This window comes from Aplidium turbinatum, chromosome 12 (assembly GCF_918807975.1).
Source record: "Aplidium turbinatum chromosome 12, kaAplTurb1.1, whole genome shotgun sequence".
Lineage (NCBI taxonomy): Eukaryota > Metazoa > Chordata > Ascidiacea > Aplousobranchia > Polyclinidae > Aplidium > Aplidium turbinatum.
In genome coordinates this window covers 1,556,954-1,583,267 of record NC_137483.1, presented here as the reverse complement: position 1 = coordinate 1,583,267, position 26,314 = coordinate 1,556,954, and the positions used below count along the sequence as shown (strand labels likewise).

The 26,314-nt window shown below is 39.6% G+C and overlaps 1 protein-coding gene across 3 annotated transcripts; it reads right to left on the bottom strand.

The window, feature by feature from the left end:
- Positions 1–1,553: 1,553 nt before the first annotated feature.
- LOC145780973 (uncharacterized) lies at positions 1,554–19,212 on the bottom strand. Of its 3 annotated transcripts, none has more exons than XR_014290686.1 (3): positions 18,086–18,213; positions 15,852–15,977; positions 1,554–1,758 (listed from the first exon to the last, which is right to left on the bottom strand). XR_014290686.1 is itself a non-coding variant. In XM_082592661.1 (3 exons), exons 1-3 carry the CDS (start codon positions 19,081–19,083, stop codon positions 1,592–1,594), a joined length of 318 nt encoding a protein of 105 aa, XP_082448787.1. In that variant the 5' UTR covers positions 19,084–19,212; the 3' UTR covers positions 1,554–1,591. The 3 variants fall into 3 exon arrangements, 2 of the variants coding, with proteins under 2 accessions (XP_082448787.1, XP_082448788.1); XM_082592661.1 differs by lacking the exon at positions 18,086–18,213 and adding an exon at positions 19,059–19,212; XM_082592662.1 differs by lacking the exon at positions 18,086–18,213 and adding an exon at positions 17,319–17,452.
- Between the last annotated feature and the right edge of the window lie 7,102 nt (positions 19,213–26,314).

The following is a 26,314-nucleotide window of genomic DNA, read 5'->3' as shown; positions in this document are numbered from 1 at the left end:
CATCAAAAATGCACACCATGGGGCGTGTAGTCACAGCTGTGACAACACGCCCCGTGGTATGAAATCACGTGGTTTTAACAACCATGTGTACATCTCTTATTTGTTTGGTATGAGGAAAAGAGCAGGCTTAAAGCAAACGAATGGTATCTTTCCTGATCAGTTATGATCATACCTTAGTTTGCCAGACCATTTTTTAGTTTAGTTATAAAACCTGATTTTGCCCAAAAATCAATGGCACTCCTCATAATTTCTGCTGTGGTGACAAATTTATTAACCTTCACTGCTTGTACGAAAGAGAACTGAAAACTATGCTTTCTATTGAAAACTCGTAGTTTTTCGCTTGGGTTATCACATGGAAATCGTGCTGTGACAACAACCCCCACTTTGCCCTACTCTAAGCTTTCAAATAACGTGCCAACAAGCCACGGCATTGTGACGTGGCGAGCATTATCAAAGTAGCAATAGTTCTTTTTTCAAGATAGTTGAATATTGGATGTATTTCTATGGCAACCCATGGACTTTCAAATGTATAGATTTACCACCTCATGTCTCACTTTTGTAGAAAGATTGACAGTAGGCAATTTGCGATGCTTTTATTTCAAGCTGATTTATTGGCAGAAAATTTCTACAATTTTGTTATGTTTGGTAAAAAAAATGCTGCTCCTTCGGCCAAAATATAATGTCGAGGTTGTTGGGTAGGCTAATCTTTTTTATGCCCGCCAAGGTCACTTTCCGGAAGAAAAATCTTCTAGTTTGCAGTTTTGACTTGTTTATCTTTCTGAGACCAATTTGCAACCCACACAGTGGAGTGCAAAGTTGTACAAAAGAAAGTTTTGCAATGTTTTCGCATTTGATATATGTGATGACTATTCATTTGTCCGTTGCATATTCTCTGTTTTATTTTTTATGAAAACTTAACCAAAGTCGGACAATCAAAAATATGTTGTTTCTTGAGTTTGGAAAAAAAAACGTTAATGGGACAAATAACAATTTACCGTTCAATCTCCTAAGGCAATAGATGCGAACTAATTCGTAAAAGATGGCTTACTGAATTGAAGATACGCCAAGCTTAACTTCCGTTTTACTTAAAATTGATTTGGTTTTGAATCTTTATCCTCGGACTGACAAAGCCTTGATAAGTTATTCCTGATAGTTTCGCATACTTGTAGAGGCTCTTGACGCAGGGCCGGTTACCGAGATTGGCAGAGTGAAGTCTTCCAATTGTTGAAGTGTTGTTGCCGGGGAATTATTCCATTCACTAGGTACCGCTGAATGGAGAGCAGTCCTGAAATGCGTTGCTCAAGCGCACACCCCGAGAATCGAACCAGTGCCGCGTGATCTTGAGCCAGGCGCGTAACCACTGAGCTATCGATTCAGCATTAATATATTTTCTGTAAACTGGTTCTTTTGACTTTGACAACATCACGATGTTTTTGAGTCCACCAATCTTTGATAACAAACAAAATGTTTTCAAATCAAGCTTAGGGAGGTGTGTAAGCTACTGCACTTTGCTGAGAGGCTCTTGAAACCACAAATTAATTAATTCAGTCAGATACACTCAAATATTTCCATTTTATTGTAACAATTGAGATTACGCCGAAGTACACCACCGGCTTTCTGAATAAACTTGCAATTGATCATCCTTCATTTGCAGATACACGGTATTATGTTGCTGCGCCTGAGATTGAAGTGTTCCTATTGTTATCGGCCCAATATCCTTCCAATTTGGATGGTTGAAGTCAGGAAAAAAAGAGAAATCTGTATGAGCAAAATGGTTAATCAACTCGAGAAAACTAGTTTCTAGTCAAGGATGTCAGAACTGGTTGCCAAGTGCATATGTACACAACACATCTATTCATTTGTTATTGTTTGTTTGTTTTTCATATCTTTATCCTGCATTGCGTGAAAGCGGACTTGGGCGCTATGCATCGGTATACGCCTTCCGACGTACACCTGACCCACGCGGCAATGTCTGTTTCCGGTTGTCTACTCTACTTAAGACTTAAATTTGGTACTACCCATTACTCGAAATCGATCACTGGGTAGAGGCAATTATCGTAAAGTTTCTTGCCCAGAGAAACAACAGCAAGTGCGGTGGCTGGAGTCGAACATGCAGGCTCTCGACTGCGAGCCTGCATGTTCGACTCCAGCCAACCTAATTGCTACGAAAGTGTCAAAATGCCAGGGATTCATAGTATAGGGATTGCCAACTCGGCTGGAAATCTGACAAGCGGAGTGTAAAAGTGTTACCAAATATTTTTTAATTTTTAGAAAAACTAATTTTTTGGCATTTTTAAAGAGTAGTGATCGCCCAAAGCTTGTCCGTTTATTCACGGGCAACTACTACTTTAAAAATGCCAAAATGATACTTTTACTAAAAATTTAAAAAATATCTGACAACACTTTTACACTCCGCTTGTCAGATATCTAGCCGAGTTGGCGATCCCTATACTATGAATCCCTGCAAAATGGTTATCCGTTTCCTTCGCAATACCGTTGCGTCCTGATGGCATGTTGTCCTAAGCAAGGACTGGGCTACTGCAGGTCGGAATAATTGCGGCTCATTCCGCTAGATTTTTTAAATTTAACTTTATCCCCCACAACCTCAAACTTACTTTTCTGGAAGGGCGAAATGTGCAACGTCGTGGGAATTATCTCATGTTGTATATATATTATTTTTGTTTTTGGCATTTAACAGTTAAATATTACTTGCTACTTTACTACAACTCGCCAACATACTGCAGCAAGACATTGGCAAACACTTTTTCTGGGCTAAAATTTACCTTATGAAGCCAACTGAAGTTACGCAGCCATAATTGAAGTGTTTTCCAATACCTCGGTCGATCTCGAAAACTTTTCAAAACATCACCAGACAACCACTTTATCTGGTCCAGATTATATCGGATCTGACCAGATAAAGTGGCTGTTTGGGTCAAGTCGCCTAGTAGCTTATTTTGTTATGATATCAGATTGAACTGATCCAGCGTCGACTGCTGTCAGCGAATTTTGGTTGTATTTTCGATCCAGGGTTGGAATTCTGTAATTTTCCACAATCCTTTTGCATTTAGCTTCCAGTGTGATGTTATGTTGGTGGTACAAACCAAGCATCCCGTCTGACCAGGTCTCATATATTCTACCTATCAATTTCATCTGGTAGTTTCATTTCAATTAAGTAGATTGACCTTGCTATGCTTCTGCTGCAATAACCATTTAAAAAGTTCCACAAACTGATAAATGTTGCTCATATAATCTCAAACGTTTTTTTTTAATTATTTTATTCCAACAAAAGATTTATGATAACCTGAAAAGATTAAGAGTTGGATGCATCAACACCAATTAACTTAAACAATGATTAAATTTAATCATTAATTAACTAAACAGTGATCAAAGTTAATTCGTTGTTGGTATGCACCAACAAAATTTTGTTCATGATTAGTTGATCAATGATTTAATCAGACTGTTGATGGTTTTTGCTGAGTCATAACTCCAGCAATGAGTATTTCTTTGATTTGTTATGGGGTTCAGTACAGTTCAGTGGTAGAAAAAGGTACATACATTGTTTGTTCATAGCAATGGCAAAAAGCGTTATATTTGCTGATAAGTTATTTGGTAGAAACGTAGGCTGACGACCGGTATTCACAAATTTGCTCGAAATGATGTCTGGTGTAATATGTGAGCCAGGTAGGCTACTAAGCAGCCCGTTTGTCAGGTGCCAATGATCCATTTTTTAGAGTGCTCCCTGGTTTTAACTACTGAAGTTGGTGTACCATAACTTTGACTACATTGTAGAAGCAGCCGAAATCAGCTGAATCTAGCAGATGCAGTTAGGCTACAAGGTTGTTCATCAGAAATTTGAAAGTGGATCTTTGAGACAATTCCAATTAGAACAGTGTTTCCTAACCGGGGGTGGGAGAGGTGTTATGGCAGTTTAATATCAAGAAAACCATTTCTCATGCTTTTTAAGAAGTTGTGAAAGGGCATTTCAAGTGTCAGCGACGATTGTGCAGTCGTTTTGCGCGTTGCTTTGCTTTTCAAAGCTTTGAGGCCGGATTTTTCTTGTATACCGGGGGCGGGCCCGACATGTTGTCTCAACGACCCTGATAGAAACCGTCGCATTTTGAAAGAGGTTTATCTTGTTTTTGACCATTTTGTGCTCGAAATACTCAGAATGAACCAAATTCAATGTAATTTGTTACTGGGGTTGCCTAAGTCAACACACTGCAGGGTTGCCCAACACAACACACTCCATCTGCAGGGATCAACTCCTTGCTGTTTAAAATCTTGGCAACGCCACTACAAAGCTACAGGGTGCTAAACTGTCCACCAGACCAGTTTACAGTAGTGCCAGGCCCGGATTTAGGGGGAGGCAGAGGGTGCAGGTTAGGGTGCATCGTCTCCCGCTTTTTTTTGAAACTGGTTTCGTAACATTGAGAAGTGTGTTCCACTTCAGGAAAAATTCAGCCAAATTTTTTTTTTCGTTCAGGGACCCCCCTTTCCTCTCGCGCCTGGCCGCCCAAATTCTGAACAGAAAAATCGCCTTAACTCCAAAACTAAAATACTTAGACATAAAGTGTTTGGTAGTAAATTCATTGTAACTATATGATTTGATCTAAATTTGGTGAATAAAACATATTTTACAAAGAAACAAAAAAATTTTGCTACGTTTGTTGAAAACGTTCAAGTTGGACTCCCCTTTTAAAGTCTTATTCAAGGCTACTCTATGAGATAAAGAGATATGGATCCATCTCTTTTTAAAGCTTTATTCAAGTTTTGTACCATCCATCAATCAACTATTCAGTCCTCGAAATTAAACCAAACTGCTTGGTGTGCCCTCTTTCAATCCTAAAATAGAGCAATCAATTGGGAGCATCATAGCTGATTTCACTACTGAATTATTGAATGCATGGAACTGTTTTGTTGGTGGTGCTATCAGCATGGTATTGACACTACATCAACAAACACTGGCCTTTGGTCTGGAGGTTATGCTGAATTGCAACAGAAATTGAAGAAGTCATTGCTATGGTGTGCAATGTGCAAAAAAATGTTGGAAAACTAATCGTAGGTAATGCGTTTGAAGCACTGAGCATTGAAACATCTCGATCGCCTGAAATAACTATGTTTGTTCACTTTCGTACTCACTTCAATATTATTTCTCAAGACCTCATCTCTTTCCCACCTTATTTAGATAGCCTACATACAAGTGCTTGTCAATCAGTAAAATGAATTTCCTTGAAACCTTTAAAGAAGATGCTGTAGCTCTTGCAACCCAGTTGCTTAGGTCTACAAAAATGATGAAAGATATTTACCTCGAGAAGACTACAGAGAACTATTGGAGCTGTGTCTATTTAGTTTCAACTATCCATTGCCATGCAAGAAGCCATTTAAATTTAAACAACCAGGAGCTATTCACAAAGCTCGGTGGGTGGCTAAAGTTATTTATGCCATAAAGTTATCACTATTGTCTGGAAGGGCTGAAGAAGCAATGGATCCTGCTTATCCCAAGAACACTTCATTTCACAGCCAAAGGAAACTAATAAGTTGAAAATGTTTGCAATGTTCCTCCTATATGTGTATGTGTCATGGTGGTTTCGTTGCAGTTCAGGAGTTTCTGCACCATGGGCAGACCTGAAGTTAATGAAAACTTTACATTTGTTTGAGAAGATTGATCCCATTGTAGCGTCTAGTGCTTTGAAGAAGCTGGATCTCCACCTCTGGTACTTGGTACTCCACCTCTGGTAACTGAGGAAATGATTCTTCTTTCTTTGTTTGATTACCATATTCCAGAGGAAACGAAAAGAGGAATTGTTACTGCTTTGTTAAAAATGCAAGCAGCTGATGGTTCAATTCAGGAACCTCTGAAAAGAAAAGGTAAAGCTTTCCCGACACAATTGATGCCAACACTTCACTGATTGATTCGATTGGTAAAGATTCCTGGTATCTCTTTAAGCTGTTAAAAGTACGCCAATGTTTTTATGAAAAAAATGTTAGAGTGGGAACAAGATAGTCAGTATAAACTGGCCAAATCAAAAGCAGAAATGTTAATGGTTGTAAATGGCTGCTCCGAGCGTGATGTCAAGCTGGCCACAGATTTTCGATCATCAGTAGGGTTGCAAAATTCCCGGGAATTTTCAGAGCCGAAACTTTCCATGGAAATTTTGGGAATTAACGGGAATTTTCAGAAACTTTCAAAACAATCTTAATTGGGTGTTCGTCGTCGTCGTGTGAGCGTCTGGGGCCGAGGGTCTATCCTTTTACCACCCCAGATTCACGATGTTCTCGGACTACAGTGGAAGGCTACTAGAGAGCAGCCAGTCTTTGGTTTCGTCATCCATGACACGCAGACCTTCCACTCCGTTAGGTGGCTTGAAAATGGAGCAGTCATTGATGATGTGGTCTGCGGTCTGTTCCTCGGCACCACATTCACAGGAGGAGAAAGAGGCCATTCCCCATTGGTGCATGGTTGAGCGGAAAAGCCCGACGCCCGTACGGAGACGGTTGAGGCGCACCCATGCCTGTCTTGGTAGTGTTAGACCGATGGGGCGTGTGTCGGCGTCGGGGATGAACAAATAGAGTCTGTTGGTGGTTGACTTCCATTCAGAACTCCATTTATGGTCCGCCCAAGCAGCCGCAGAGATGTCTTGTACATCAGCTTCGTTGATAAGAAGTTGAGCGGCTGGCACGAATGGGTGTCTTGATTTCAGTCGACGGGGGTGCTCATTTGGGAGAGCAGAGATCTTGTGGTGGAGAAGGTGGTTAGGCTCTAGTGCCCGTCGACCGAGGGACAGAGTGGCTTCTTCGCGACGAAGCTCAGCGGGTTGGATGCCAGCAAGAATGGGGAGATTGTCCAATGGTGTGGGACGCAGGCATCCGGTCACTGTGCGCAGGGCGCTGTTTATGGCAGTGTCGATGTTATGGCAGTGAGCACTGCGGCACCAAACAGGTGCACAGTACTCTGCTGAAGAGTAGACAAGGGCTAAGGCTGCTATACGCAAAGTGTCAGCCCTCGCCCCCCAGCTAGAGCCTGCCAGGCGCTTGAGCAGCGCAGCGCGGGATGTGAGTTTCTTGCGCTGTGACACCAAATGGTGGCGGTATGTGAGCAATCTGTCCAGTGTCACCCCAAGATATCTTGGTTCGGGGCAGAAGGACAGAGATTTTCCGTTGTTCTGGACGTGTAGCTCACGATCAGCTTCCCGATTGTGGAGGTGGAAAGCTGCTGCCACAGTTTTGGTTTCGCTGAGTTTCAGTCGCCAGTTCTGGAGATATGCTGAGAGAGTTTTCATGTCCTGGCTCAAGGTGTCTTCTAGATTTCCCCACGACTTTGTCGAGTGGAGAATTGCCAGGTCGTCCGCATAAGCATATTTTGCGGAGACCGTAGTTGGCAGGTTGTGGGTGTAGATGTTGAAAAGAAGTGGAGCCAGGACCGATCCCCGTGGGACGCCGTTTTTCAGGCGTCTCGGTCTGCTTCGCCGTGAGCTACCGGTGGTGAGGGTGAAGCTTCGATTCCTGACAAGTTTCATAATCATATGAACCATATGTCGGTCAGGAAGCAGGCGAAGCAGCTTGCAAGTAAGGCCGCGATACCATATGGTGTCATAGACAGCTGTAAGATCTAGAAAAACTGCGCCGGCATTCTTTTTTGCCTCAAAGCAATCCTCGATGTCTTTGGTTAAGAGTGTGACCTGATCTACGGTGGATTTTCCGCGCCGAAACCTAGCTTGCTCTTTTGGAAGGAGCGGGTCGATGATTGGGTTGACGCGGGCATAGATCAGTCTCTCGAGGATGTTGAAAGGAACACAGAGGAGGGATATCGGACGATAACTCCTTGGGTCCTCTGGTGGCTTGTGAGGCTTAGGGATCGCAACTACTAAAGCTCTTCTCCAGATTTTTGGAATTGTGAGGTGGTGCAGGCAGGAAGAGAGGAATCTACGTAACCAGGACTTTAGGGCATGGCCAGCATGGAGCACAAGCTCAGGGCAGATCTTATCCGGCCCTGGAGACTTGTGTGGTTTCACTAGGCGGAGGGCGGTGGCGAATTCCTCTGGGGTGAAGTCTCCAGAGATTGCTTCCTCTTGTGGTGTTTCCACTCGCCAAAGGGCAGATACTTCTTTGGCAACAAGGCGGGATGCCTTGCGGTCCTTCGTCTTGTAGACCCCGTTCTGCACTAGCCGGGAAGCGATGGCATTAGCAGAAACGGGGCACTGACGAGGGGAGTTTGCTGAGCGCCCAGTGAGGTTGTTGATGATGCTCCATGCTTTGCGGCTTGAGTGTGAGAAGTCGATGGTTTGGACAGCTTCGTTCCATCGCTCAAGCTTCTTCGTGTCCAGCCGCTCAAGTAGTCTGGTGGCGGCGGTGTTAGAAGCAGCACCACTTGTGGCGCTTAGGTAGGAGCGATAGAGAGCTTCACACTCAGAGTCCCAGCATGGTGTATAGCTGGTTCGATGGCCACGTGGTATTGTGGCCTTTGCCGCAGTTATTATGGCATTGCAAAAGTCCTGGTATGCCTCGTCTGCGTTGCATGTTTCAGGTGATGGTAACTTTGCAGCAGACTCATTGGTCAGGAGGCTGTATTGATTCCAATCGGCTTTTTTGAAGTTCCATCGCTTCACCGGTGAACTCGGGAAAGGAGCCACAAGTTTTGGGGCGATGATGAGGGACGGCCGGTGTTGGGACCGCGGGAACTTCTCAAGCACACGTCTGTCTGGAAGAGAGCTGTCGACACTCGCGAAGGCCAAGTCATGGTTTGTCCCTGTTCCCCAGCGGCCCGAGTGGAAACTGGCTGGTTCCTTTGGGTTGAATAGGAGGGCAAGATGGTTTGTTGAGGCCCAGTTAGCCAGCGATTCTCCGTCGCTGCTTGTGTTGTTGTAGCCCCAGTCGATGTGCTGGCAGTTAAAATCGCCAGCGTAGAGACTGGGGGAGGGGAACGTTGGAAGGGATGGTGGCAACATTCGCGAGGGTGGGGGCTTGTAGATGTTGACGATGTTGTAGTCTGAGATACAAATGCACACCCACTCAATCTCAGCATCAATTGGAGATTGGTCGACAAGGGTCCACTTCAGGCTCTCATGCACAAACGTGGCAATGCCGTGCTTCCTGCTTAAGGTAGACCTGGCTACCATGTAGCTGGGAATAGCTAGCCTATCTGCAGAGGTGCAGTGGGTCTCTTGGAGGAGGATGACGAGTACCCGGTTGGTATGGGCAAGCTGCTCCACAACTTTGATCTTGCTTGTTGTGTAGCCTTCTATGTTGAGCTGCAGAATGGTGGGGCATCTGAACTTGTCCATTGCCCCTTGCAGCTGTGCCGTCCGGGTGGAGGCTCTTGGTTGACAAGTTTTGTTTGGCATCTGCTTGGGTGCAGATGTTACTCACAGGATGGGGCACGAGGAGCCACTTGTCGTCCATCCCATTTGGTGTTGAAACAGGAAAATGGCCTTATACTGTTTAGAATAAAAGTACTATGTATAACTAAAATACTTAAGCAATACAAACACATGGTTTAGTTTAATAATTCCAAAAATAAATCATTACCAATATGATTTTTTACAAAGAAAAACAATACTGAGTCAGTTACAAAGTCGTTGTTCTAGTTGCTGCCGGTTAGCATCTCCTCCTGCTCGGCTTCTTCAGATGATGTACTAATGACTGTGCTGTAGGGTGTTAAAAAAAAAAAAAATTTAAATGTTAATGTCTCACCCTAAAATATTGTTACCATTGATGAGAAAATGACATATGTGAATTTTCATAAAAATTGGTCGATATTTAGAGGTTGCTACCGGGGTTCAAAGTTTTGTCGTTTGCCCCTATTTTAACGTTTTGAGAGGATATGATACGGTACAATGCCATGGTATATTGCAAGAAAAATACAGTTTAATAATTACTCTATATGTAAATAGTCTGTTTATAAACTCATGTGTCTGTATTACGATTTATACTAACTGGTCTACATATACAAAATGTTCGACTTTGTATAAGGTAAAGGTGAGTCCCATACTTGAATCCAAGCATCGGGGGATGAAAAGATAAGGTTTTCATTATACTAAGCCTTCGGCACTAACGAGAGTAGGGTGGCCAGTTCCTTTCTTTCAGCCGTCTTTACTTCAGCAACTACGCCCACCCAATATATTACACTCTGGGTAGAGGTAGGCGGTGTTAGCCAACAACCAGCATAAGCCGGGAGTCGAACCAGGATTGCATAATCCCACCGCTGCGACTTTGTATACTTGTCTTTAAAATTCAGAGACTAAATTTGACATTCAAAAACAACTTTAGAAGACAGTGAACAAATGTACATGCTGTAAACTAATATAAACTAATATACATAGTACATACATATAGGAATTATTGTGCGAGGGTCTTTCTACTACAGTCTAGATATCGCTGAAGGTGATCGGCGACGACACGCAAAAGATACTGTTTTTATTCTTCGTCACATGTGTGTAGTGTGTTGTATTCCGTAATTAACGCCACTCCGTGCTCGGCAATGTCATTTACAACCTTGATTTTACTCACAATTGCTCTCACTCTTTGATACGCGTCATTGGTCTCCCAGTTATCTGGGTCTATCTCCAAAAATGATGAAGACAAATTCAGAGCCTTAAAAATCGGTTTGTATTTGATGTAACAAAATCAATGAATGACCATTTCATTTGAAAACCAAAGACTTGTTCTATTTGGCCTGCCGTCATCATATTCACGAGATAGTTCTCGAGGCAATATTTTCATGCGTGATGGGTCGCTCGACTGGTCCGGACATTCTACTCTTCAAGCGCTTTCAAATGAAATGGTCATTCATTGCTAAAGATGATGTACAATGTGCGTGAACTGACGACGAGGCTTTAAAGCATGCGACAGACATTGCAGATGCCATAGTAACCTTCGCTAATGAAAATTGTTAATACAGCAACATTGTGACGACTACGGAGAGCTCCTTGAGTTGACCATCATATTCTTGGGTAGAGTTCGTCTTCACGGCATCAAATCATGGCTCCTGGTGCCCTTCATCATGCCAGGTGGATGGCAAAAGCAATCTATGCACTCAAAGTTTGGATGTAAAAAGGGAGGATGTCACTTTGCGCAATATCTGTGTGTTTGTTGTGAGAGTGTACGACTGTACTTGAAAGCTTGGTTTGTCGCCCCATCGCTGATTCTTGCACCATCTCACGATTTTGCATTTCTCAACAACTCGATCAGTACAATGATATTAATTCAGAGATGGCAAAGGCTGCAGTGAACAAGATGTTGCATCATTTGTGGTACCTGAGAGAGGAGCTTATCACGTTGGCATTCTTTGATAATCTGTATTATACAAACCAATTTTTAAGGCTCTGAATTTGTCTTCATCATTTTTGGAGATAGACCCAGATAACTGGGACACCAATGATGCGTATCAAAGAGCGAGAGCAATTGTGAGTGAAATCAAGGTTGTAAATGACATTGCCGAGCGCGGAGTGGTGTTGATCACTTAATACAACACATTACACACATGTGAGTGTGACGAAGAACAAAAACAGTATCTTTTGCGTGTCATCGCCGATCACCTTCAGTGATATCTAGACTGTAGAAGAAAGACCCTCGCGCAATAATTCCTATATGTATGACTATGTTTCACCCAAAAAATGAAAATTATCAGAATTCAGAAGTTCCTTATATAATAGATTCTATTTGAATCAGGAACTAAGGATCTTCTGATGACCCTCTTTTTAGGGTGAAACAGGCTGTCAAAGGTTTAGAGAGTAGTATACACTATGTATATTGGTTTGTAACAGCATGTACATTTGTACACGTAGTTAATTTATTATATGTATATATATGTATATGTTAATTATATGTAGACCAGTTAGTATAATTCGTATTACAGACACATGAGTTTATAAACAGACTATAGAGTAATTATTAAACTGTATTTTTCTTACAATATACCATGGCACTGTACCGTATTTTTTACTGTACCATATCATATCATATCTGTATCATATCATATCTGTATCATATCCTCTCAAAATGTTAAAATAGGGGCAAACGACAAAACTTTGAACCCCGGCAGCAACCTCTAAATATCAACCAATCTTTATGAAATTTCACAAATGTCACTTTCTCATCAATGGTAACAATATTTTAGGGTGAGACATTAACATTTAAAAAAGACTTTTTTTTTGGACCACCCTACTGTGCTGGCAGCGTCATCGATTTCAGAGTCAACTTCAATTTGAGTTGACTTGTCTTCACAGGGCTCAAACAACGTGAAGTTTGACCTGTCTGATGCCAGTTTTTCACCCTTTTACTTGTGAACCTTTTGCAGACCTTGGTGTGAGTGTTTCCAAATATGATCAGTATTTTTTAAATATTGAAAGAGTATGCATAATTAATAATTATTAATTATACATAAGCCTCATTCTTAATCAACACCAAATTAGTGTTTATAATAATTAAAGAAAATAAGAAATGCTTAAGATAGGTTTTTGATATTTTTTTCTAATTGATGAAATTTTTAAAAAGTGTTTTAAACATAATAAACGCCAAATGAAAATTCCCAATATTCCCGGGTCCCTCAAAATTCCCGGAAACTTCCCACCCCTTCACAACACTAATCATCAGGTCAAAATATCCAAAACTTTGAAAGCATTCTTCAGGTGGTTGAACAAAGCAGATCTAAGAGACCAAACTTGCGGCAAAAACCATAGACTGTTGCAGTTACATCCATCTAACAAGCTTGCAACTCCACTTGCAAAAGTGGACTTTGATTATGTGACAAAATTGGAGTTCTGTGTGTAACTATATCGCCACATAATTTCCAGATGCCCGTGAAAATGTAATTATTTAAAACAGCTTTACTACAAATACTATCCCGTTCGCCTGAAGAATCTATTCTAGCGACTACTCCCGAAGAGAGCTATATGACAACGTTCGTCGTTCGTTGGACCCCCCCTTTTAAAGCCGTTTTCAAGGCTATTCTATGAGACAAAGTCTGCCTTTTTTTTTAAGTTTTATTGAATATTATTTTAACTATTAGTAATGAAACAGAATTCACTTTAAGCTTATTGATATTTTTAGTTCATTCAGTGACATTATTATCATATTTGTGAGGGAACATGCATAAAACGAACAGTGCGTTATCATTTCATAGCTATTTTTTTTAGATGTATTCGAGTGAACAGTGTCTCCTGAAGAGTAAAAAAATTGCTTCTTTGTAAATTATGTTTTGTTCACCAAATTTGGATCAAATCATATAGTTACAATTAATTTAATACCAAACACTTTATGTCTAAGTATTTTAGTTTTGGAGTCATGGCGATTTTTCTGTCCGCAATTTGGCGCGGCCAGGCGCGAGTGGAAGGAGGGATCCTTGAACGTAAAAAAAATTTTTGGCTGAATTTTTCCTTAAGTGGAACACACTTCTCAATGTTACAAAACCAGTTTAAAAAAAAAGCGGGAGACGATGCACCCTAGTGCAGGTGCCCCGGGCCTCCCTTTTGAAGGGCCTCCCGACGTGGAAAAAATGTGATTTTGTGTTTATTTTTATTTCAGCCTTTGAAGTTTGTGCAAAATGCTGTGCATTTGCAGTGCTGGAGTAATGCTACTGTAGGCCTAGACGTAGAGGTGGTCTTTCGCGCCGTAGGCGAGAAATTTTTTTTTTGCACGAAAGCCCCCCGATCTAAAAATGCTCCGGGCAGCCCATCAGCTAAATCCGGCCCCGAGTAGTACTCAGGTTTTTTTAATAATATCATGTTTTATTTTGCGCCCATTGCGACAACATACAGTACACTGCGATTACACATGCAACACAACAGACGACTGGAAGCAGCGAAGGAACCATACAGTTATCGAGTCAGCTGGTCCCATCATTTCAGCATGCCTTTACGTGCCCAGACTCAGCCGCATGCTCTACAGCAGGGTTTCCCAAACTGTGGTCCGCGGACCATTGGTGGTCCGCGACGACTGCACAGGTGGTCCATGGCGATATGACAAGAAATTATAAAGTCACACAATCATATACGTTGTTCAGTACGCACCCTGTCAAGTATCCTGTTCTGTGTGACTACATTACCAACAAACCCTTAATTAATACAGAGTTGGTTTTCTCTGACGTTACACAACATTTGGAATTGCTTTCTGCACATTTCAAGAAGTACTTTTTAATAGAGACATATGAGAATTTTGACTGGATTTTAAACCCTTTTGTTGCTACAAAGCTACAAACTTTTCTTGCTACAGAATTTTCAGCTCTTACCAACATGAAGACAAAATACAGGTCCAGACTTTCCGTGGACCCTGTATGGTAGGGCCCCTTCCTAGTTCAAATGGGTGTTGCTACATCTTAACCGTCATCGACAGATTTACTCGCTGGCCAGAAGCCATTCCCCTGTCAGATGTCAACGCGAAGAGCTGCGTAGACGCATTCATACTGCAATGGGTCTCTAGATTCGTAGCTCCCGCGTAATATCATCGGATCGTGGTATGCAATTCACCTCCTATGGCACGAGATGGCCACAAATAACTCTGAGAATTGATGACTTAAATGCAATAAGAAGCTATCCCATCCGTCCCATTGATGTTGCCAGTTTTTTAAATAGACAAATTCGGTTTTATTCATTTTTACCTTTGTATTGGGGGTCCGCGAATAAACAGATTCACAAACAGTGGTCCGTGGCCCAAAAAAGTTTGGGAAACCCTGCTCTACAGCGGTGTCGAACCAAATTTTGGGAAGCAACCCATAACCTCAACTAATTTATATATACAGGGTGGGCCAAAAGTAGGCTTACAGTTATCAAACTTTTTTTGTATGCTGTAAATTTTTGTATGCTGAGCACTTAAGAAAGTAAACAGTTTCTGTGTAAGATATAACGACCATTCTTGAAATTTAAAAGTACCCACATGAAAACAATAAATTTACTTTTAGACCCAAACCCTACTTTTTATAACTGTAAGCCTACTTTTGGCCCACCCTGTATACAATTTTAAATCAGTTGCTGTCCATGAAAAGTGAAAAACCCTTTACAATTACATTTTGATCATATTCAAATCCAATCACTAATCACAAATAACACCTTCCATAGTTCAGAAGGTGCAGCCTGATGTTGCAATTTCCAAGAGCTAATACAATACCAGTACTAGAAACCTTTGTTGGTAAGTTAATCAAGCTTTAAACCTACCCTGGAGCTGTATTAAATCTGTTACTTAACTTGCCTAGTTAATCACAGTTTGATCATGAATTAAACAGCCCTTGGTGTTGGAGCATACGAAAGTCTCACTTAATTGTAGTTTAATTCAAGATAAACTTAATTGCAGTTTAATCACTGTTGGTGTATTCGACCCTAAGTAACTCAATTTTTTTTACTTAACCATGAGTTCAAAATCTAATTTTTCGCAAACAGACGAACAATTAGAAGCCACTGAAAAAAAAAAAACGTTTTATGGAAGTTTTATTTACATCTCCCACGGCCAAGTTGGGCCATGGTCTCCCAGCAGACCGCGATCGCCTGGGTGTGATTGGGTAAGCCTCTTTAGAGAAAACAGCTTGTTTAAAAAACGTGGTTTTTATAAAAAGATGTTCCAAGAAGTATTTTATTATTTATTTGTATGATTGTATCAGACAAGAATGTCCATATTGAAATCTCACAAAAAAATAAAAATGCAAAAATAAAAGGCATAGGCTAGAGTAGTATATACGCAGCTGCGGCGTAAAAATAGGCTAACTGAAATGCAATTACTAATTCATTTTATGTTCAAATAACCAACCAGTAAGATTTCACGTTACCAAACGATGACTGTTGATATCTTTGTGCCATGTGTATAAAAAAGACCAATTTTATCTTTTATGAAACTTTTACAAAAAATAAAAGTGTTTAAAAACTTACAGCATCTCTCTAACCCAGCGAGATTTCTGAATTCTTGAATGAATTTTGCTGTCGTTGCGCTCTGGACAACCAAATTCGCCATAGTTTGCTGGGGGATCATATGGATGTGCCCGTGTTCGTTTTTATCTGAGAAAGATAAACAATTTTTGTTATGGATTTTCTATATAAATCAGTAAGTTGCTTGCAAAGCTACGCATTGCGTATTATTGTATTAAGTTATAAAATAATTAATAGTATTAATCTACGTTGCATTCACAATTTAACAAATACTTTATTAACATTATTAAAAGTTTATCAGCCATAAGAGGCGCTCGCAGAGTAAACCTCATGACAGTAGCCATTTTAACATAGCAACTTTTGTAAGAGCAAGTAAAGCTTTGAAGCGATCAACCAATCAAAAGTACAGGTAGAATGGCATTTCAACCAATCAGAAGTTAGAGGTAGAACAGAGAAAAAAACGTAAACAAACACGCAAACAGTTCTGATAGAAAGTAACTTCAGTAACCGTTTTGCCGTAGCCAGAATGGCCTAGAGGATTAGGGCTAGGGAATACATTTCGATGACGTGGGTTTGATTCCTATCCCTGTCATCATTCTTTTTTCTTCTGCAATTACTCAACAAAGTTCAAAGCACTGATCAACTTTCTAGCTGAGTGCTAGAAGGGTCAGAATTGGACGGTGGTCACTTTAACATGTTCTGATTGATTGACGGTGTTATTGGATCTTACAGGGAATTGTCATGTTTGAGTGGCTACATCTTTTGACATTCATAACGTTTTTGTTGCTAATGTTTAGCAATTTGGGTTCCACCCCAAAACTGAGGGCGTCTTGAGTCGCAATCAACTGCCGAGTTTTTGAAGGAATTTTTCGTTCCATATTGTTCAAACGCAATTTTCTCAACTGGCAGTCGGCAGGAAAGCAGGCTTACCCCCACACCGAGAGCAGAGTGCTCAGCGGTTGCGAACGTTGTCGGGGAAGTACCTAAACCCACTCCTGTGCTAATGGTAGGAATGAAGTTTAGTGTCATTGTTAAAAGATCTTTAGTATGGCCGGATGGGGAATTAACCCTACCGACGCAGAGACGCGCAATCAAACCGCCTGGCTTTTGTGCCGGTAATGCGCGAATGATCTTTATAAATCGTTAGCGCCACTGCAAAGACAATTAATCACAGCTACACTAAACAGTTGCTCCATCTGAGTGGCATACACTTTCCTCTGCAGAAAAAAACACTGTTTGCTATACGCACAATTATTATTACTGGGCCACAAAAAATCATGTTCATGACTTCGGGTGACAAAGTGGTTTTTTATTTAGCAAAGGAAGCTAAATTAAAGGAACTATTAGTTGACCACTCTTGTTTAAGTAGTGCTTCCTAGGCTACGTGAACAAGTGATGACTCAAACTGCGAATGATGTTAGAAAAGGAAAGTTTTGTTTGATTTGATATCCAATTATGCCAGTTACTTACATAGAACTGTGACTTCGCTCATGCTTTAGTAGCTTTAAACCTTTAGCACAGACAAACTTTTGAATTTATAGAAGATATTTAAAGTGAAAAGTTTATCGAATTTACAGTGCTTGCTAAGAAGAATTGAAATTAATTTTCTAAATTTACGTAACATGCTGGTAAACTCATTGATTTTACTAGCATTTGAAGGTGTTTCGGTTGATCAAATCAGTGACTACGAAATTATCTTAAAGTTTTTATTCCAAAATTTATCTAAAACATTTATAAATAAATATTATGCTGTGTCTTCCGTTTAATTGGCTCCGATCATGACCTTCTTTATATATATAGACCTTGTACAGTAGCAGAAACTGTGATGTTATAAGCGACCAGCAATGTCTGTGTGGTCGCATAATACGAGCTTAAAATTGTGAATACATTTACACATCATTATTAGTTTATTATGCTGTTTTTAAAGCCAACCGAACATGTAACATGTCGCTAGAAGTTGTTCTAAACAAACAATGAAGTGTGGTAATTTAAATAACAAAGTTTAAGGTTTCAAAACAAACAGACAAAAAGCTGTGATTTGGTCAAACTTGAGATTGCTGTTTCAGTATGAAAGTGACAAGGTACAGCGATTAAGTATAAAACCACACGAGATATAATGTTTAAGCAAACATAGGAAGCTGCACAGATAACCTATTTACTCAGTACAGAACTATCATCAAATCAAACAAACTGATACCGCTCGGTGGGTATCAAAATCACAAAGATAAATCACATACCAACAAGAAAAATAGTTCTGCGCAAAGCAATACAACACTATGTGCTGTGGCACCGACAGGACAGATTAAAGTGACAGTGTAAAATATACAAAATGCAGAAACACCATTGACAACTTACACAAAAATCTGTTACAAACATATCGGTTTGTTATTCTCTTATGCTCTAAATAAAGCTAAGTACTATATAATAACAAAGGTTTCTTCTTAGTGGGCAACACAAGCACCAAACCATCGTACAACAAAAAGTAATGTTAAAAGAAGTCTAAGCAGAAAGCTTTAAAATCTTTGAACATTTTGGTGAATACAAATTGCAGTGATTCAAAAAAAAAAATTTTGATATCATAATATGCAACAGTGTTTCTTTTGAATATCTGCAAAACTATAATAGTCTGCTACAATTGAAAATACATTAAACAAGCATTTTCTGCAAATGTAACTTGCAATTTCATGAAATAGAATGTATGAAAAAAATACCCATTGACAAACACTGTCCCCAGGTCATCAGTGAAGTGGCCATACTGTACCAATACCATGCACGTCATGCTGTCATTAAGAAAAGCGTCTCCAGTGACGTATCCAGCAATATAAACAAGCCCCATTTTGACAGCATTTGTTAAACTATTTTCAATATTGTCAAGATTTAGAAACACATGCCATGTTTTCTCATCCTTGACGAGGTACTGACACTTTCCGCAAGAATGTGAAACAGTTGTGTCTAAATCGCAAATACCACCTCCAATGTCAAACAACAAGTTAGTTTTCCTTAAAACACTTGTTGCACGTTGATGAAATACGTACAACCAGAACCTTGGCGTACTTTTGAAAAAGCATTTTCAATCGGGTCACTGTTAAAATTCCTAAAAGCGACAGTCGTGTGAAATGCTTAACAAACACTTTGCAAGATCAACCAGACCTCTGCAAGTTTGAATAAGTGCAGATGCTGTATCACTAGTAAATTACGTTTCTCTTTTACCTTTTTTTTTTTTAACTTTCATCATCTGCTGTTTTTATGACAGATCTTGTCGGGTCTTTTGAAATTGTATCTTAATTTAATCTTTTAACATAGACTATACTAAAATACTTAATGAACTTTGAAAAAAACAATGTCCCTTCTGCAAAACCAACATGTTTTTGGGTCTGCTACTATTCGGTGAGTCTGATTCGGTGAGTTCCTAACTTCTAACCCCTAACCTTAACCCCAAACCCTAAAACGGCAATGATATTTAGGCTACGGTACCCGATAATTTAAAAAAAAAATTGAAAAAATCCCCCGTTAAGGGATCGGACTCACCGAATCGGACTCACCGAAACGGGCCATTCCGCATGTTTTTAAAGCGTTTTAAAGTGTTTTTAAAGCAGCATGTGTTTCATGGCAAAATACTCTCAATTCTCAAACAAAGACTCACATTTTGTCGCTCAACAGGTTCTGAACTGACAGCAACATCATTAAGTTTTGAAAGCTTTTCCTTCTCCTGTTCATGTAACTTTTTCAAGTCACTCCATTTGGCAATCATTTCCTTGTCATTGCATGTAAATCTTAGTTCTTATGATGCTTCTGTGAACCAGTTTTGTTTCATCAAATGCACATACGGTAATCAAAAAGGAAGTGCATGTTGTCTGTAGTCACCGGCGCCGAGTCCCGGGCGGGCAGGCAGGCCGCGCCCGCCGGACATTTCAGGAATTAAAAAAAAAAAATTAATGCAATTTAAGTCCCAAAATTTTTGTAACCATCTGCCACCTTCTGATACTAGCCTACTTACCTTATTCGCAGGGTTTTGTCGCCATATGATAGGCCTTATTAGACCTACTAATTAAGCTATTAGTTTTCGTCAATTATTGCCATTGTTGCATTCATGCAACGTCAAACAACGTTGATTCGCCGTTAAAGGAGCAAAAGTGTCCAGCCGCGCCGTTTGTCTCCACTCTGCCACTCGTAGCCCAGTGCTATAAATCAAGTAAATTGCGCAAACCTGCGAGGAACTTCATTCGCGGCAAAAGTCTGACCGCAATTTCCACTGCTTCTACATCGTTTTAACATCGCCAGATGTTAAATCGATGTAAAAACTGTAACATTGTTCTTCAAAGGAGTAATTTTCTCTCAAAAGACGTTATCAATTAACTCTGCTGCCAAAATGCTCTATTTTGTCGTCTTAATCATCACAGTTGCGTCTGTTACGTCACTGATATTAAACTGTGCACACCTGTTGGTTTGGCCGGATGAAATCGTTGGTTGTCATTAGTTGCAATTCTCCTCCTTCGTTTATCATCATCATCATTTTCAGCCTGTGAGAGCCCACTGCAGAGCGTAAGCCTTCCCCTTTTCATGCCAATTTACATGATCCTTCGTTATATAACTGTTCTAATCATAGACTCCTTAAGTAAAGGACTGGAAACTGACGATCTCGAGGTTTTTAACTTGAGTCTGAATGATTAACTTGAGTCCTGGCTTAAATGACTTCTAGAGAAGCTAGAAACACAATCTTGGATTCTATATTAGGGTTTTTGAGGATGGCGAGTTCAATAGTGTTACTTTCAACACCATATGAGGTCATTTTCAAGGTCAAAATATTATATTTTAAGGTCAAATTACAGAATTTTGGTCATTTTTGCCCATTTTTGCGTCTAAATCGTAAAGCAAAACTGTTTTAAAGAAGTCTGTGACGAAATATGCTATTACATAAACATCATATGTATTTCTCAACACTATGGCTATTATCTAAAAGAGTCAATGATTACAATATAATACACAAATTGACAATACATAACAAGATGACACTATAATAGACAATGTCTATCACTGACACTAGTTGGAAAGCTTTTCTTGCCCCCTGAGGCATCCCAAAGGCTTTTCTTTGTCACTTACATTGAGGACATAAGCTTTCAATTGAATGTTAGCTAAACTAGTACAACCAGCATTATACTACTAGCTAAAGGTGCATCTACAAAGGATAACAACTCAGCAAAATGAAACCGGCAACGCATTTCAGTCTTGCCATGCAAATTACAGCTTTGATTTCAATAAATTGTTACGTCACAAAGGCTTGGAACCGCAATGTTTTGCTAGGGAATATGAAATCCCAAAATATTTCCGAAAATAAATAAAAAGAACTTCAAAGAACGCAGTGTAGAAAAAATATCTTACACAATAGATGCAGTAGGTGCACAATATCATATTTCGTCAAAGACTTCTTTGAAACAGTTTTGTTTTACGATTTAGACGCAAAAATGGGCAAAAATGACCAAAATTCTGTAATTTGACATTAAAATATGATATTTTGACCTTGAAAATGACCTCATATGGTGTTGAAAGTAACACTATTGAACTCGCCATCCTCAAAAACCCTAATATAGAATCCAAGATTGTGTTTCTAGCTTCTCTAGAAGTCATTTAAGCCAGGACTCAAGTTAATCATTCGGACTCAAGTTACAAACCCCGAGCATGGGAGGTTCCAGTCCTTTACTTAAGGAGTCTATGGTTCTAATCGTAGATTCAATGTTCGGTTCAATAAGCTCGGTTCAATAGCGCAGTTTATCGCTAGATGACTTCTCGGGAGCTGAATTGCCGTAAAATCGCTTCTGCGTTGCATTACAGCATCTTGTATCTTATCTGTGCGCCCGCTAGGAGCGACTTATCGTATGAACCCACCGATGTATTGTGTGTGTGTTATCGTGTTATATCAACAATAGTAATGTAATTATGGAACTACAGTAGTACAGTATTGCAGTTTTCGTCCCGCAACCCGCACATACCAATCACAAAAAATATGCGGAACTGAATTACCAGCACCAGACATTGTTGCGTACCAATTATATTTATTACTTGTTTCCAAATCGTGTTAGAGAAGACATAGACTTAAATGTAAAACTAGGCTAGCCCAACAACCTAGCAAAATCGCCCTTTTGAAACGCGCACAAAATAACCTTTATGACGTGACAGTATGTGTTCGCCCGCCCAGCTATATTGAAAACTCGGCGCCTATGTCTGTAGTACACCAAGGCTTTCATGAGATAAGGTCAAATTGTTTGAAAAAACTTTGATTCACTCGATTATTATCACAGATTACTGCAATAGGGAAGCCACCAGAACATCGAATATTTCCTAAATTGCACAAGCTTCCTGGAATTGAAAATCCGAATCTACGCAATAAACAGGCAACATTTTGAGAAGAAATTTTTTCCGCCAAACAGGCTACATAACATGAAACCTAAAGCTGTAGTCGCACAATGTTTTGGATTATTAACATTAACAGCTTTTCCAAAAATACTTCCACCTTGATATGTCAAGGCAGGCTTCACATAAATTTCATCAATCAATAAAGCGACATTCCTGTGACGAACATATGTGCAGTTGTCAAAATACCGCTGTAAAACTCACAGTCTTCTAACTGATTTACTCTGCTAGACAATCTTGTAAGCAATGAAATACATGGGAGTTGGAAATCTCCTCGAAGAGGACTATAGAACAGGGTTGGTTGACTTGAATCAAATGATTTAAATCATTGATTTAAATCATGATTTAAATCAAACAATAAAAATCAAAAAAATCAATTAAAAAAATCAAATGATTTTTTATTTGCAAAAATAAAAATAAATACATCAACAAACGTTTCACTGCTTCTCTGTAATACAAAAGTTATATTTAAATACTTAAGGCTATAGGCTATGCATGTTTTGAAAGGCAACTTAGTTTACTTGGCAGTTCACAAACAGTGTTGTTCACTAAACATAGTTTTTGAGCGAGTTTTTTTCCACTTTTGGTCTGGTTCAATCAGAAGTTCGAAATCGATTGGGCATTGCAAAAGCTGGCGAGCTTGTATTTACCGGAATGGCCCGTTTCGGTGAGTCCGATCCCTTAACGGGGGATTTTTTCAATTTTTTTTTTAAATTATCGGGTACCGTAGCCTAATTATCATTGCCGTTTTAGGGTTAGGGGTTAGAAGTTAGGAACTCACCGAATCAGACTCACCGAATCGGACTCACCGAATAGTAGCAGACCCTGTATTTACGTACAAACTTTTCAATGCAAAATAAACTGCAATTTTGTGTCATCTGAACTTTTACTGTTTTGGTATGGTACGTCGGTAACATAATTATATTACACAGTTAAACTTTCTTTGCAAAAAGTCTGGTTGTAGGCTATGCATCAGTTGAGCAAAAAAGCAAAGTAATGTGTGTTCAAACGTAAGGAAAGATCTTAGTGTAGTGAGATGACAGTCTGAGACGTACCTCAATCTCGATATGCACATTATGATTTAGTATAAAGCAACATATCACACCTACTTAAAAATATGTGCAATAGACAGGCTAGCCTACAATATGATAATAAAAGTGATTAAACACTTGCAAAGCAAAGCATTTTAATCAATCAAGGGGTTAAAAATAATTCTGCTATCTTACTAAAATGATCTCTTCCCCCAAGTAGACTCGACGCTTTTTTATATAAAAAAAAATCAAAAAAATCTGATTTAAATAAAAAAAAATCCGATTTAAATAAAAAAAATCCGATTTTTTTGATTTTTTTAAAACAATCATGATTTTTTCCAACCCTGCTATAGAGTGAATGAGACATTGAGAAATATTCAAAAGCTCTTGCTATCATTTTAGGTGTATACTTTTTTCCACAACGGAAGCGCAAGACATGCTGGACATTTGCTGCAGTAAAATTTCTTGCTTGTAGTGAGGTTGTTTAAAAAATTTATTGCTTCAATAAGATTTGACACTTTATCCAGGACACAAACACGATTGACAGACATACTTTTTATGGTGTGCCTGATACCATAATGGTACCCTTCAAAGGACAAATCTTTTGAGACTTTAAAGGGGACCTGAAATGAAAAATTAAAATTTTTTTGGTGATTCTTTAGTGTTTAAGTATTAAATTTTTCAAAAAATTTTTTTGATATGCTTTTTTGTTTGGGAGATATAACCAAATGAAAATCGGCCACCTGATGGCGCTATGTGTCTTGTGACGTCATCGGCTGGCAACCAAGTAAACAGCTTCATGCATTTGCCTTAGAAACGTCGCATGGGTCATTGTATATTGAGCATAAACAAGATGTCTGAAACAAGACAAGGATTTCTCTTTGAACCAAAAAGATGACGACTTGACAGCAAAGAACATCATTCTGATTCGTGCTCTGACAACACCAGTTCAGACAGCAGTCGGATGGAAAATTTGCATTGAAAAAAATGCAGGAAAATAATTTGCTTGAACCAAGTGGTTTATATCAACTTAAAGTAGCCTATGTATTCAGAGTTGCCTAATATGCCTTTGCCTACCCTGCCACTGTTTTACTGTCCTACTGACCTGTTTCAAAGTCTTGTTGTTTTCTCGCTTTGCTATTCGATCCAAACGCCCGATCGTACTCACAGACCTGTACCTAGGTCGATCGAGTTTTGTGGGTAGCCTACTGTGCTGTATTGACAGTGGCTTTCACATATCTTGAAAAATCAAAGACAGAAGAAACAGCTTCAGGGATGAGCAGGTGTTTGGACTTGGTGCCTTGTAGCTCTGCCTGTAGATCGCGTTGGTAATCGCTGGCCAGAAAATGATTGGTGCACACACGGCAGTGCTTGTTTACAGGTGGGTTTTTGAGTTTCATCGCTGAGATCCATTTCTTCAGCTTGTCGTCATTATTCAGAGGTAAACGATGAAAGATTTGACGATTTCCCGGTTAGTGCAACCGGGAGCCATACAAGTAGCCACCATTTTAAGGGTGTAAAAACTCCCTTAGCACATAATTGTTCGCTGTTTCGGTAGCCTACGCGATTTGTTCCTTGTGTTTGTACGCGAAACAATAGACCTTGGATGCCGCTTTGCCAGCCAATGACGTCATCAAAAATTTTGACCAATCAGAATCATTCAATTCAAAAAAGGTTTTTTTAGGTTTTTTAATTAATGGTAACACAAAAAATAAAAAAATTGTTGAAAAACGTTTTATTTCAGAAAGATCTACAAATACAAAAGCTATGTATTTTCGTTGCAGTGCACCTTTAAGTAGAAAACGTGCAACACGAACACGTAATCTAAACTCTAGACCAGTGTTTCCCAAACTTTTTTTTAATAGCGCCCCCCTGGACAACGAACAGAGCATCAAACGCCCCCTTTGACAAAAAAAAGTAAAACCAAAGTTATTCTCCATTCATTACAACTTAAAGACCAATTCTAATGAGACGGATGAGGTTGGTGCAGATCAGCCTCTTGATATCAGGTTTCACTTTGGATAGGAACAATCTCCACGTCTGACTATGCCAAGACGGTTTCTTTTGTTATCCAGAAGCGTTGTTACGGCACTGAAAGCACGCTCCAACAAGTATGAGCTGGGAAAGGCAATGATAAAAACTTTGACCCGATTCCGCACGTGAGGGTATTTCTCTTTGATTTGGTTCTGTTGCCAGAACGATTGATACGAGATATTGAACTTCGGTTTGAGTGCAAAATCGCTTTGCAATTTTATCAGTTCCTCCTCAAGAATTCCATGTTCGGAAATATCACAGAATGGGTCGATTATCCAGTCATGGATTTCTAACTGGAATACATCCTGGAATCGAACTCCCATGCCTTTGTGGACTTCTTCAAGATGATTGCTGTACGTCTCTACATCAACATCGGATATGCCTTTGTCACTGGTATCAAGTTGATGCAAGCTTGAGAATTGGAAAAATTCTCGTCTGGCTAAATTTCGCTGATACAACACGAGCTTATTTCGTAACCCTGAAGGGATAATTTTGATTCATTAAATTTGGTAAATATGCCTGACAAGTAGGCGATATTATTTCTCACAACCAGGACGTCATTCGCAAGGCCAGGGTCACAACTATTTAGAAATTCCACAATAATTTCAATCAGGGAATAAAATCGTGCAAGGCAATTTTTCTTGGAAAGCCATCGTACTTCGGTGTGGAGTAGTAAGCGCTCAAAAGCTTCATCGTTCTCATTGCACAATCGTTTGAATAAAGCGTGTATTCACAGCGTGCGCTTTAATTTTATTCACTGATTTGATGACAGTCTTCAAAGATAAATTAAGACGAACGCTAGATCAAAATACTCTCGGACTGTAAGATCGGATTTGCGTAATCGCAGTGCTTCAAATTATCATGCGTTATGCGTTACGTTACGACCTCAACTAACTTGTAAGGCAATGCAAAGCGAGGTTGCCTACATAATTACCACAATATTTGCCACGGAGCTCTTATAGTCACCGTCTTCTTTTGTATTTCTTTGAAGCG